The 15,517-nt window shown below is 31.2% G+C and overlaps 1 protein-coding gene across 1 annotated transcript in view; it reads right to left on the bottom strand.

Annotated features, from left to right (window-relative positions):
- Window positions 1-15,517, bottom strand: part of LOC140443894 (cytoplasmic aconitate hydratase-like) — a 90,787-nt gene that overhangs the window by 44,211 nt on the left and 31,059 nt on the right. Inside the window, exons 8-9 of the mRNA XM_072535400.1 lie at window positions 14,517-14,688; window positions 5,799-6,016 (exon numbers count right to left, since the gene is read on the bottom strand). Of these exons, the coding sequence (XP_072391501.1) occupies window positions 5,799-6,016; window positions 14,517-14,688 (390 nt within the window). The remainder of the gene's footprint in view (window positions 1-5,798; window positions 6,017-14,516; window positions 14,689-15,517) is intronic.

The raw sequence follows: 15,517 nt of genomic DNA on the forward strand, positions 1-15,517 counted from the left end.
AATTTCCAGCGTTTTCTGTCGAAGCAATCTTCAGTTGTTAGATCTCTGGCGGCCATTGCATCGTCGACATCGTCTCTCCAGGATCGTCTTGGTCTACCTCGTTTTCTTCTAGTTGGCGGAGTCCATTCTTCTATTTTTTTTGGCCATCTATTTTCAGGCATTCTCTGAAGGTGTCCATACCAGTTAAGTCTTTTGGCTTCGATTGTGTCTATTATGTCTAGATCGATTTCCATTTCTCTCCGAAATCTTCGTTTCTCACCCTATCAGGTCTAGTGAGCTGGCAACATCGTCTCCAGTAGTTCATTTCCATGGCCTTAATTTTTGATTTGTTTCTTTGGTTTATTTTCCAGAGTTCGGCGCCGTACAGCCCAATACTTTCTATTATTGTTTTATAAATTCTTCTTTTATTTTCTTTTGTTATTTTTTTTTTTCATAATAGTCCGTGTAGCTGTCTGGTGGCTGATCTTGCTTGGCCAATCCTGGAGTGTATTTCTTCGCTACTTCCTGCTGTTGATGTTATTTGGACTCCCAAGTATTTAAAATTGTCTTTTGGTTTTATAGTTCCCGTATCGATTTGTAGGCTTTCTGGTTTTTCTCCTACAACTAAGTACTCAGTTTTTTGTATATTAATTGTGAGACCCCATTTGGTATACTCATCTTCCAGTTTTCTAAGCATGTAGCCTACATCACTCTCGTCTTCAGCTAGAATGGCTTGGTCGTCAGCGAAGTGTATCGTGTACAATCTATCATCTCCGATTGGGATGCCCATATTGCAGCACTTTCTTCTCCACACTGAGAGTGCCTCATTTAGATATATTTTGAACTGTTGTACTGCTTGTATATTTTTTTTGCTTATTCCTTGTTTTTCCATTGCTACCCAAAGCATTGAAAGAGGTACACTATCGTATGTCTTTGTCAGATCTATAAAGACTATATGAGTTGAAAGGTTGTGGGCTAATCTTTTCTCGATAACTTGCTTTAGAGAGAATATACTGTCCATACAGGATCTACCTACACGAAAGCCATTCTGTTCTTTAACATCTGTCATCTCTTTTTCAATTTTGTTTTTTATTATTTTTCCATACAGTCTTGAGAGTGAATTTATGACACTTAGCACCCTGTAGTTTGAACAATTCTTTCTATCTCCTTTTTTGTAGATGTTGTTAATATGTGCTTTTGTCCACTCCGGTGGTAAGTCGTGTCCATTATAGAATAAGGTGAAGACATACGCCAGTAATTCCCGTAATACTTGTGGGATATAATAATTCATTTGGTATACCTTGTGGTCCGCATGACTTCCGATTTTTTAGAGTTTGTATTGCATTCTCGACTTCCTGTACTGTTATTTCATCGTCTTCACTGAATTCCAATTCATATGTTGTTGTACTGATGTTCGTGAACTGAGATCTTGTTTCAGTCAAAAGTTGTGAGTAGTGTTCGATCCAAGATCTTTCTTCTATTAAATCTATTCTACTCGTTTCTTTTCTGTTTGTTCTCAGATTTTTTACCGTTTTCCATTTTCTGTTATACTACTTTACTTTACTGTTATATTAATCACTATTCTTTTTTGTGTGAAAATATCTAGAAGGCTGTACTAGTACTTTAAGCATCATGTTTCTTCGAATAAAACTCAATAATTGTTCTTGCTTGAATCTATGTTACACAACGATTGATTGTTTACAGTGAGCAAGTTCTTCTTGTGTTAAATTAAATGTATATAATAGAAAAAACATGCAAATAGGAAAGCACAGTAAAAACACACAGGATAAAAGGGTACCCCCGTTAAGATAGGCAAAACATCCTCACTCCCAGATTTATTTTTTTTTTAATTTTTTACGTTCTATCTGATTAAAAAATAGGGCGCAATTTTAGCCCGCCAACCCCCCTCTCCCACAGCCAGCCAAAAAAACGTAAATTTTTTGTTTTTATTTATTTTTTTTGGTGGGATGCAATCAAATTAAAAATTTCAAAAAAATCACGCGCATAGATGAGGATTTTATAAAGCTTTAATTTGGTGTATTTGATCAAAAGCTATATCACTGATTTTTTTCAGATTTTTCCGTATGGTACGCCATCTTCAAAAATCCGAAAAACATGGATTTTTTTAGAGGATTTGATATATTTTGAAGTCTATAAAATGGAAAAAATCCCCCAAAATCTTAAAAAAAAAACTTTTTCATGTCTTTGGAGATGGCGCATCGTACGAAACAAATATGAAAAAAATCAGAGATATAGTTTTGGACTAAATACACAAAATAAAAAAAAATGGATTTGCAGCCATCTCAGAAAAAAGTTATGAGGTCTTTAAAAAATGCAGTTTTAGGTATGTACACTCAACCTACGGGTCTACAAAATCTAGACAAGTTTTGTAAAAGCCTCAACTATACGTGTGATTTTTTTTTAAATTTTAAATTGATTTTGCAACCTACCGAAAAAAAAGCAAAAAAATGACGTTTTTGGGTAGGGAGAGGGGGTTGAGCTGTTTTATTTTTTAATTACATAAAATGTAAAGAATGAAAAAACTGATTTAAGTTGTATCCATCTCAAAAACATAATTGACCCCGCAAAACCTCTGATAACCATAAAAAACATGGTTTTATGGATGTTTAAAGGTGATTCGCCCAATTTTTGAATACCCTAAAGGCCTCATTTAATTTAAAATATATATAACCTATAAAAAAACCTAAATTTGATCTATTTTAAAGTCTATAAAATGGAGAAAATCCCCAAAACCCCGAAAAAACAGTCGTTCGGATTTTTGAAGATGGTGCACATTAGGGAAAAATCTGAAAAAAATCAGACATATATCTTTTGATCAAATACACAAAATAAAAAAAATGGACATCACTCCCACCTCCAAAAAACAGTTATACGCTTTTTTCGAAAAATAAATACATTTTTAGGTTATGTACAGCTGGTTTCTAAAAAAACTGATACGACTCTTATTAAGATTTGATCATTTTCCCCAGTGTATTTAATTGGTCTGACATTATATATTTATTATGACATACAAATAATAAAATAAACAAACAAACGACAAACAATTGATTATATATGTTAATTCATAAATTGTAATAACTATTAAAGGTCTAAATTTTGATATTATTTTGAATTCCTGCATTTTATAAAGAGTAGGTATATAAATGATAGTTTTTACATAAAATAGGGTTGTTGTTATTATTTTTATTATTATTAAGGAATAAAACAAACAAATTAACTCAACAATTTATTAAAGCAAGAATTGTAACTAAATTAAAGGATAACTGGGCACTATCAGAGGTAGCAAAACATTATAACATAAGCAGAACCACAGTTATTACGCTGATACAACCGTTTTATAATAACCGCCCACACATTCTCGATTGGGTTTAAATCTGGACTGTAGCTGGGCCATGGTAAGGTTTCGCTGTTGTTATTCTTGAGCCACTGGTTTATTATATTTGCAGTGTGAACAGAACAATTATCTTGTTGGAGGATAAAATTATTTTCTGGATACAACTGTTCTACACTGGGAAACATGATGTTTTCTAGAATATTCCGATAAGTCTGCCCAACAAACCTGCCATCAATACTACTGCAATATCATATCAACATATAGAGGATTAAATCTATTATTATCTGGTCTATATACCCCAATTTTGCCCTTTTTAGAAGATTGAAAAATTTTCTCATCTGTAAATATTACCCTGTCCCAAAAATCTTGATTTTGTAGTTGATGGTTTAAAGCTAATATAAGTCTTGATTGCTTCTGTTGTGGTGTAAGAGCTTGTTTTTTTGCTGCAGTTCGGTACCGAAGACGCGATGCTTTAATTCTGCGACAAGTTGTTGTCTTTCTTCCTGGAAACTGTGACATAATTCTTGCAGTTTTCGCATCTTCAAAAGGATTCTCTTCCAATCTTTCCAAAAGCGTACGATCTTCATGAGCGGTAGATACTTTTGGTCTTCTTTCTTTTGAGAGTTTCTTGTTCTCTCCATCTTTTATTAATATATATATATATATATATATATATATATATATATATATATATATATATATATATATATATATATATATATATATATAATAAAGCAGTCACAGGACCCCATCTAAAATTGCTGGTTTCATCTCATACATTTTCAGTAATCATTGAATGTTTTCTAGTGTTATCGAAACTATCAGATGCAGATGCATATTTGGTAATCACATACTCGATAGTTTCATTGAATGTATTACGTGCACGAGAAACTGACGGTGCAGTAGAAGTGGTCGATACTTTAGAAGTAGAAGGTGTATCATTACTGGCCTCGTTTATTTCAATTTCAACGTCAGAATCTTCCAAGGATAATTCATCTTCGCTACTGGGTTCATAATCGGAACTACTCGCCGAAAAATATGATTCTTCTGAAAGAAACTCATTCCACATATCATGAAGACGCTTCTGTTCTTTTTCATAAGACATCGTCAATACTTTCACACTTCACAACTAAAAGTTAACTGAAAACTAATGAAACGCATTCCCAAGGCCAAACAGCTCTTCGGCACGTGAAAGCGGTGTTGTCACACACTCGAATAGTCTGAAATCATTGGTGGATACCGCTTGTCCACCACGGCCCACAATAAATATTTATTAGTTTTGGCCATGGTGGATACCCGTTATCGACCAACAAAAAAAAATTAATATTATCAAGGAGACATGTTTTTTCCAACAAAGGTTGCTTATACATGTTCATAGACATTATAAAAAACAATATTTACGAAAAAAAAAATAAAACAAAAAAAAACGAAAAATTCACGTTTTTGGAGGCAGGGGGTAGGAGAGGTTAGCGGCGGACAAAAATTTGTGGAACCTTATTTTTTAATCACATAGAACGTAAAAAAATATAAAAAATTCTGGGAGTGAGGCCATTTTGCCTATCTTAACTTTGCCCTTTATACTTCTGAAATGTTAGTCTGCCATACAATGCTGCATACACTTTGGTAGCACAAATTCGGCAATATTAAAAAATCCAACGTCAAAACATGACACAACAGAATTACATTATATATCTCAGATTATTTGAAAACAGATTTTATTAATTATCTGATCAGACAGGACAATGGTGCCGGCAAAACATTTAGAGAACGATCTTCACTACGACAGTCGAAGCATACTACGATCATTATTAATTACCCATTCCCCGAAGTTACACATACACACTGAACGCGGCTTAAAGAATACTATACAAACTGTCATTTGCGCCATATGAGGTCATCTGTAATAATGAAAGTAAAACTGAAGAATTGGATGTTTTTTTCGTTTTGGACCTACGGCGTCCAAAGAAGAAAACGAAGGAACTACATTTCCTAGGCCAAAATTCAATTATTTTCGTTTAAACTTCTTTTTCAGTCCCCTTTTATTTTTCCCACTATTATATAATCCCATGCACATGTTATTACTGTTGTTCTTTCTCAAAGAATATTCTACATTTTGACCTACTCACAAATTACTATGATTCTGAAACTATTTTATTGTGTCATTTCTGTTATCTTCTATATTTAATAAGAATAAACCACAATTTTCACTGCAAATATTTTATATTTGGCGTTTCGATTTCCACGACGGAATTATTTCGCCAAAACGACCGAAACGTCAAATACAACAAATTTTCAATTAAAATTGTGGCCTATTCACATTAAATAAAGTAAGTACCATAAATTACTGTTTGTGATTTTCTATGGTATATTCATTCGTATTTTTATATTAAATGGATATTTTTTAATTGCTAGTAAATTTCTGTTCAAAAATATGTTTATATTTCTATAAGTAAAGACTACTTACCTTATTGGACAAGCATTCTGTGAAATCTCTCTTCATATCAACTACCGAAACTCTGTCATTAGGTCTCTTGGGTCCGCTGACAGAAGAAACGACAGTCGATAAATCCAATCCAACAGTCTCACTAAAAACGGGATCAGTAGCTTCCAATGTATAATTTCTGAGTTGTTTGGTAGCTTTTAGGTAAGATTCTATGACCTGAATTTGTTCCTCGGAGCGATCTATATTCATAAAAAGTGTTGATTTAATTTTTAATTGACTTTTAAAATATCAAAAATCAAAATATTAAAAATTATCAAAATTGTATCTAGTATTTGAACAAAAATTTAACTATATACAGAGCCATATAAAAAATCGTAATTGGAGCAAACATTAGAATATGCCCTCCTTCTTTTGGGTGGTTAATCGTTCCCTCACAAGGAATTTAAAACAACGTATTTAGCTCAACCTAACGTATTTATATTTTCTTCTTGCAATTGATTTTAAAATACTCAAATTTAAGGAATAGTACCTAAATTACGTATATATATAAATATGAGTTATCTGTCCGTAATGTAGTAAAATTCATAAACAAGGTCGTTCAAAGTCAAATCTCATTTGACTATGTGATCATTTTAAGTATTTTCAAAAGTTCTGAAGCATAATAATCATATTAATCCTGCAGAATGAACTAAAATGAGAAACTACCTACTTTAGAATCGATAATTTCAATGATACCATTGTTGTTTGTAAGAAAGAACTGGTTAGAAAATTAATTTAATTTAATTACTTCTAATACGACTTGGATCGAATTTTAAACCAAACAAAATTGTGAAATGTATGTACAGGAGCATTTACAAGAACAAACAAAATTAATTTAAAAAACCTAAATTAATTTAAACAATGAAGTAAAAACTTCTGGTGTAAAATGGTATATAGCCCATAGAAATAAACTTTTTTTCGTGACACTCGTCCGGTCAGGCAAACGACAGATGTTTTGAGTAGTGTGGACTTCTATAACATAACAAGAACCTTATGTTTCCTGCAGTCTAATTGTTGGACTTACACAGGGTGAGTCACCACTAACAGGACGGAAGATTACAGCGAAACGGTAAAAGATTTTGAAAATTTTTTAAATTTATAGTTTGAAGGTTGATAAGGGCTACATTTTTAAATTATTTTGAAATATACAGGGTGTCACAATAAAGTGCGGCGTATCAAAGTTATATTTTTTCTTATGGAACACCCTGTATTTTATTGGATTTTCTAATTTTCTGCAAAAAATAAGGTATAGTTTCATAAGACTTCCCTATACCTACGTACAAAGTGTTCTGAGTTATGTGGAATATTCTAAAAATGTAAAGCTTTAAACGAAGACTCGTTCCTAACTTATTTAAGAAATTGTAATAAAATTGGTTATACTTCTAAATAGTTGGATATTGGTTAAATGTATTTCATGATTAATTATTAAACATTTATTTACAGGGTGTTCAAAATTTGTAGTTTCATTATTGGATTATTCAATGTGTAATATAAGGCTTATTTTAAATGGAACACCCTGTATATTAATGAATTATTATATTAAAAAAATTTTCCACTTTCGAATGATATATGGATGTCCTATAACTAGGAGTGATAGATGTTGCGTAATTTAAAATTTTCTTTTCGATTTCAAAATATTTATAGCTGTTACTCTCGATTTTTAAACCCATCATTTTTACATATTTGTTATAAATGAAACCAATGTAGTTGTAAACAAATGTGTATACTTTATACTTTTACTTGCTGATGCACAACGAATCAGAAAGAATTTTAATAAAACAAATAATACAAAATAAATCACAACTTACTACATTATAAGCAAAAAAATTTTTTTTAAAGAAGACTCATTCTCGACTTATTTAAGTAATTATAACAAATTTTCTCTTACAGCGAAATAGTTGGGTAATGGTTAAATTTATTCCATTCTTGATTATTAAACATTTATTTACAGGTTGTTAAAAACTTAGTTTCAATTTTGGATTATACAATATCTAATATAAGGCTTATTTTAAATGGAACACCATGGATATTAATTAGTCGCAATGATTAAGCTAAGAACTTTAACTTTTCTTAACGTAGGTTTTCTTTGCCAAAATTAATATCCCAACTGATATTTCCAACTTTTTATTTAACCAAACAAATTTACAATGCTATGTTATTTCCGCTATTATAACAACTTCTCTCTACAACCTTACTCCCCTTGTACATTGCCACTTGGGCGAGTCCATTAGTCTTACAGGTTGCAACTAAGTACACATTGTTGCAAGACTGACCTAAAATCCTATATTATACAAAATGAAAAGTCCCAAACACGTAATACTAAAAACAGTTTCCTCTTTTGAACGGTATAAAGATGTCCTATACTTAAGTCTCATAGTTTTTGCGTAATTTACAATTATTTAAACTCTTCATCGGTATATTGATTTTAAAACAAAAGATATAGTTAGTTAATGTCATTGTATGACATTGTCATTTTCTGACATTACAGTCTGGTAATTGTCAAAATATAAACATTCGTGTGTAATATTTAACTTTCATTGTTCCTAAAAATGAAGAATTACGCTATCCATGAAAGAGTTGACATGGTACTTTGCATTGGAGAATGTTTGGAAAATTGTCTCTTAGCTTCCAAAGTTTATGCTTAAAAGTATCCTGATAGAAGACACCCACACAAGGAAGTTTTTGAGAGATTGCTTAATAGATTCCGTGCTACTGGTAATGTTGCATACGAAAAGGTAAACAAAAATAAACCAGTTATTGGTGACAACGTTAACGAACTTAATGTCCTGCTTTCTGTTACGGAAAACCCAAATAATAGTACAAGAAAAATTTCGGGTGAATTAGGAATTAGTCAAACTAGTGTATGTAGAATACTTAAGACCAACCACTTTCATCGGTATCACATTCAACTTCACCAGCATTTGACAGAACAAGATTATGGTAACCGTTTAAATTTTTGTTTATGGACTTTAGATAAAGTTGGAGAAGATCCTGATTTTTTTAGAAATGTATTATTTACAGACGAATCGACTTTTCATAATAATAGTCTAGTAAATAGACATAATTTTCATTATTATGACACAGAAAATAAACATTTATTTCGTACTGTTGATCGCCAACACCGATGGAGTGTTAATGTTTGGGGCGGCATTATGGGCGAGTACGTTATCGACCCGCATTTTTTTGGCGGACATCTCAATGGGACAAATTTCCTAAATTTTTTAAAACAAGATTTTTGGACAATGCTTGAGAACCTTAGTCTACGAACAAAAATGTGGCTCCAGTTGGACGGAGCTCCTGCTCATTTCTCACGTAATGTTAGGAACTACCTTAACAGAAAATTTACAAACAAATGGATAGGTAGAGGTGGTTCATATAATTGGCCCCCTAGGTCACCAGGACTAACCAAGATGGATTTTTTTGAGTGGGGTTATATTAAAAATATTGTATATGCTACACCTCCTACTACTAGAGATGACATGAAATTAAGAATTACAAACGCGTTTGCTTCAATAACTCCTGCTATGTTAAATAATGTAAGTAAATCATTCGAAGATAGAATCGCTTGTTGTATTGCACAAGATGGCAAGCAATTTGAACATCTGTTACATACCTGAACAGTTTTTAGTTATACTAAGTTTTGGATTATTTTGTATTATTTATGTTCATTATTCATTTTGTATTATTTGTTTTATTAAAATTCTTTCTGTTTCGTTATGTATTTAATTGTTTTCAAAAAAGAGTGTGTGCTCGTAAGCACGTAAGAAGTTATAGGTACATCTTATTATTATTATTATTATGAATTCAACAAAATACATATATTTTACAGTTTTATTTTTATTTAAATATTAAACTTATTTTAATACTTAAAATAATACAAAAAATTAAACGTAACGTTAATATCTACGTCATTTTTGAAAACTGTAACCTTTGCGCAGTTGCCTTTCACTTGATGAATCGTAGAAAATCTAAACAACATCAGGTTTTCAACAAATTTTTTTTATTTTCTTTTCATTATATTTTAATACTAATTATCCTATTCCCAACGAATACAAATCCAAAGACATAAACATTTTAGTTTATTTACAAAAAATGTATTTACAACTACACTGGTTTCGTTTATAACAATATGTCAATATGATGGGTTTAAAAATCGAAAGTAACAATTAATTATAAATATTTAAAATCGATTTCCGTTTAACAAAATTTTAAATTACGGCAAAACTATTAGTCCTAGTTATACGACATCCGTATATCATCCGAAAGAGAAATTTTTTTTAAATTTAACAATTCATTAATATACTGGGTGTTCCATTTAAAATAAGCCTTATATTACACATTAAATAATCCAATAATGAAACTACAAATTTTAAACACCCTGTAAATAAATGTTTAATAATTAATCATGAAATACATTCGACCAATATCCAGCTATTTAGATGTATGAGTAATTTTATTAGAATTGCTTAAATAAATTAAGAATGAGTCCTCGTTTAAAGTTTTACATTTTAAGAAAATTCGACATAACTCAGAACACTCTGTACATAGGTATAGGGAAGTCTTATGAAACTATACCTTATTTTTTGCAGAAAATTAGAAAATCCAATAAAATACAGGGTGTTCCATAAGAAAAAATATAACTTTGATACGCCGCACTTTATTGTGACAGCCTGTATATTTTAGAATAATTTTAAAATGTAGCCTTGATCAACCTACATACTATACGTTTAAAAATTTTTCAAAATCTTTTACCGTTTTGCTGTAATCTTCCGTCCCGTTAGTGGTGACTCACCCTGTATATTAACAAATAGTTCACAGATTAGTTATTAACAAATTAAGGTCAAAAAACGGTAAATATTAGCTTTTTTGTCTATCAGCAAAAAGTGAAGTATTTGAAACAAATGTGGGAGGAAGAAACTTATAAGTCATATAAAAACCTTTAAAATGGCGTTTTTTAAATGTTTCCTTCCTTATTTATTGCTTAAAAAGTTGAAAAAGAGGTCAAAAATTTCGGTTTTTATAAATGCTAATAACTTTTAAAAAAATAAACTTATAACCTTTATATTACATATTAATGCTGGGTCTTGTGGTGAATAAAATAGGATCAAAGTTTCAAATCGATGGGACAAATAGTTTAAAAGTTATTCATTTGTTTATTCCAAATATTTTTTTGCAACCATGTAGGTCAGAAAATGATGTAGTTTAATCAAATAAAAGGCAAATATCAAGCACAGTTTTTATTAATCTGCCTTTTATTTGATTAAAGTTCATTTATTCGAGCATTCAACCTTATATCACTTTAGAAAATTATGTATTTATAGTAATTATGAAGGTAACCTCTGAAAGAAGAAGATTTATTCTATTAATATGATTAAAAAAAATAAAGAAAAACAATTTTAAATATTGCAAAATAATAAAACATATCGAATAACAAATTAGAATATTTTTTTAACCACTGCCTGCAAGAGAATAATTTTTTCCTATTTAGAAAGCATGAATTTTTTTATAAATTTAAAAACTCGTCCCAAATTATCTTAGGTTAACTTTTTTTTTTCTTTTAAATTTGTAAAAAAAATGCAGGCTTTTTAAATATGGAAAAATAATTTTCTTGCAGGCAATAGTTAAAAAGTTATTTGAATTGTTTATAAACAAAAAATCAACATGTTTTTGCAAAATTATTTTGCAATATTTAAAAGCTTTTTTCTTTAATTTTTTTAATATTGTTGATAGAATAATCCTTATTTCATAAACTATCCTTAGAATTATTGTAACTTAATCAGTTTTTGACTTCTATTGTTGTAAAAAAATTTCATTTGGGATAAACAAATAAAATAACTTTCAAACAATTTGGCCGATATCTTTAAAATTTTGGTCATGTTTTAATCACTACAAGGCCCAATATTTCGTGTAATATGACGATTATAAGCCCATTTTTAAAAAAGTTATAAAAAACCGAAATTTCTGACTTATTTTGCAACTTTCTAAGCAACAAATAAGGGTAAAAACATTTGAAAACGCCATTTTGAAGGTTTTTATACATATAAGTTTATTATTCTTAAATATGTTTCAAATGCTTCACTTTTTGCTGATGAAAAAAGTGAAAATTTACCGTTTTTTGACATTAATTTGTTAATAATTAATTAAGTCCAAAAAATCGACTGCAGGAAACATATAGGTTTTTGTTACAGAGGTCCATACTACTCAAAAGAACTGTCGTTTGCCTGGCCCGACGAGTGTCAGAAACAGGGTACTTTTTTTACTTATTTCCATGGCCTAAATTGTTAATTAATTTTTTAAATTATCCAAAAAAGATTAAAAGTTTCAGAACGTTTTCAGTCATATCGGATAATCATCAGTGAAAACATTTTAATAGTAGTTGAAACCAGCCACATAACGAGATAGAATGAACCTTATTTAACATATATTTAAAGTATTCAATTTTAAAAATATTCTGACACATAGATCGATGCAGGGCCGCATTTAGGTCAATTGACGCCCTAGGAAATTCTTTAGTAGCCGCCCTTCAAAATGTAACATTTTTGCAAAAAAAAATTGCAAACAGTATTTTTTATTTAAATAAAAATACATTAAAAATGGACTTAAACTACAATGTTTATATACATATAACAGAAAAAATTGTCATTCCAGTTCGATCACATCAGAGATTTCTTCCTTGATTTTTCTTTGGCAAAATCATCTATAATGTCGTCATAATTTATCGCCTTTGTTACGAAACTTTCTATGGATAAAATCGACAAATTGTTAAGACGTTCTTGCGTCATAATTGATTGAAAATTATTTTTAATTCTTGACATTTTCGAAAATGACCTTTCAGCGGACACGTTGGCAACTGGAATGCACAAATAAATGTGCAAAGCAATGTCAAAATTAGAGAAAATATCTTTCAATCCACTCTTCTTTAAATATTGAGATATGCCAATTGGTGATTTTATTGTGGTGTCCAAATGACCCTTTAAGTGAATGCATTCATGTATGAATAATGCATCTAGGTCGTCTTTATAAATTTGTATCAGATTTTCAGCTTCTTTAATAATTTCTTCATGGTTTAATCTATCAAAACTGTTATAACACGAAAACGTTGATAAATAAGTCGATAAGATTCCAGACGTCTATTCAGGTCTCATATTAGAGTGTCGATTATAATATAGAGTGTATGGATTTTCATCTCATCACTAGATAAAAAGTTTAATTCATCATCGACCCCTTCGTCAAATTGAATTTTTCTTTTGCTCTTATTATTTCTTTATATGTTTTATTTGGGGCACACATTTTTGGCTTCCTCTTCATAAATGGCAACATTATTTGCGATTCAGGTAAAGTAATTTGAAAGAGCTTCATACTCTTTAACGACAGAACCCAGATCCATTGCAGGACTCTGGACATACTTATTGGATAGGTTCACTCTTTCTAAAATATGTTGACAAATGACAGCTAATAAAGCCATTTCAAAAGTGTCAATTTTTTCAAATACAGAAAGTGCTTGATGTTTCACAGCTGCAGTTTGACATTCGTCGTTGGAGATATTAAAAAGTGCATTTTTTATTCCGCTAAAGCCAGTGTATAACTCTTTAGTTGCGTCCGCCCTTGCGGACCACCTAGTTTCACTAAGAGATTTCACAACAGGTGATTTTAAGTTGTCAGTCAAAATTTTCCATCTATATGTGGAAGCCGAATTCTTAAAAACAAAAGATATCCACAGCATCTTAAGACCAAAGTATATAATCAATGCGTACTCCCTGTTCTCACTTATGGTTCCCGAACGTGGACATTTACAAAAGCAAATATGGACAAAATCATAAAAACCCAAAGAGCAATGGAAAGACAAATGTTGCACATAACACTAATGGATAAAAAGAGAAACGAGTGGATAAGAGAGAAAACAAAAGTGAGGGAAGAAGTTGCAAAATTGAAATGAAGATTTGCAGGACACAATATAAGACAAAAAAAAGACCGATGAAACAAAATTCTTATAAGTTGGAGGCCGTGGGAATACAAACGAAGCAGAAGAAGGCCCCAAATGAGATGGGCAGATGATATCAAGAAGCACGTGGGCTCTAGGTGGATGACTATAGGGACAGACAGAGAAGAATGGAAAAGGATTGGGGAGGCCTATGTCCAAAGATGGACCGAAGAAGGCTAATTAGATAGAGATAGATAGATGTGGAAGTCGAGAAAAATGTATATATTTCTTGTAAAAAAATGAAAAAGAAGCGTTCAGACAGGATTTTGCTGCCAAAGACCCTACCAAATTGAGAGAATGTCCAGAGCAAAGTACGTACTCAGCAAGTTTATTGTGATTTTTTATTCTGCCCTGCAGCCCTGAATATTTGCCACACATTGGATGTGTTATCATATGACTAGTCGCGACAATCACTTAAATCAGTGGTACATTGCTCTAAAGTCGAAATCACAGTCGATTCCAAAGCAGCAGATTTATAACCTACAAATATTTTTTGTGCAGTATTTTTGCCGCCCTCTCATAATTTGCCGCCCTAGGCAACTACCTATATTGCCTAATGGATAAAGCGGTCCTGGGTCGATGTAGAAGGATTTTATTTTTAACGAAACATAATATTTCCCCGCTCGAAAAAATGGACGTTGTCCAGAGTTATTGATACCAGCCAACTAAGCCAACTCTCCAACTTTTTAATGACAAACTTTTTGACTATTTATACTTACTTGTCTGCCTTAAGTAATCCAAAGAGTTGGAATCGACGGGGAAATGTCCTACTGTAGCTCCGTATTCGGGACACATATTTGCAATGGTGGCTCTATCGGCTAAAGACAAAGCAGCGACACCTGGACCATAAAATTCAACGAATTTTCCCACTACTCCCAACTGACGTAGATGCTAGAAAAAATTAAATATATTTTATTATTTTAATAACCACAACATTTCCCCGTGTATAGGTTGGTGTGGTGGTGGTTGCCTACAGCAGCCATTGATAATATGTTGAACCTTCCTCCTTTGCGGTTCATTCTAGAGCATGAAGCCATGATGGCAGTCTACTAACTAAATAGGACTTTTCATCAAAAAATAGTGTCAGCCATTGTTTTCGAATTTCGAGTTCACAAATATTGTGCAGAAATAGAACAAATTTTTCTTAACAAATTTTCAGAAGCCTTAAAGAATTTTCAGAAATCCTATAAGCACACTTACAAAATGTTATTTTCACAACTTTCACCAATTTTCATTTCCAGGCACTGAAAATTTGTTTTATTAATAGGACGATCATGCTGTTGGTACGAAATTTTACTGTGAACAATTGTACCTCAATCAAATTAAAAGTGAAACTGGAACAAACCATGAAGTGGAGATATCCAGGAGTGGCTAGTATACCTATTGAATACAAAGCACGTGGTGTTCGTGTGTATTAAGGTATAAAAAATGCTTATTAAAAGCTTAAAATTTTTATTTTAAAGAAGATCTTTTCGGAATTGAATCATTCCATCATCAGTTTAATAAAAAGTTGTTAAAAACATTGTATGGCCACATAAAAACATTGGAAGGACATCAGTATTAAAAAAACAATCCTCATGGTATTTATAAATGTAAATGCAATAGACTGTCAACTTTGTTGATTAATAAAAACTGAAAATGGGGGCATCTTACATGACCCTCTGGAGCTGGTGTGGTTTTATGGACTTACATTAGTTAGTTAGCCCTAGACTCCAGCACA

This window comes from Diabrotica undecimpunctata, chromosome 6 (assembly GCF_040954645.1).
Source record: "Diabrotica undecimpunctata isolate CICGRU chromosome 6, icDiaUnde3, whole genome shotgun sequence".
Taxonomy (NCBI): Eukaryota; Metazoa; Arthropoda; class Insecta; order Coleoptera; family Chrysomelidae; genus Diabrotica; species Diabrotica undecimpunctata.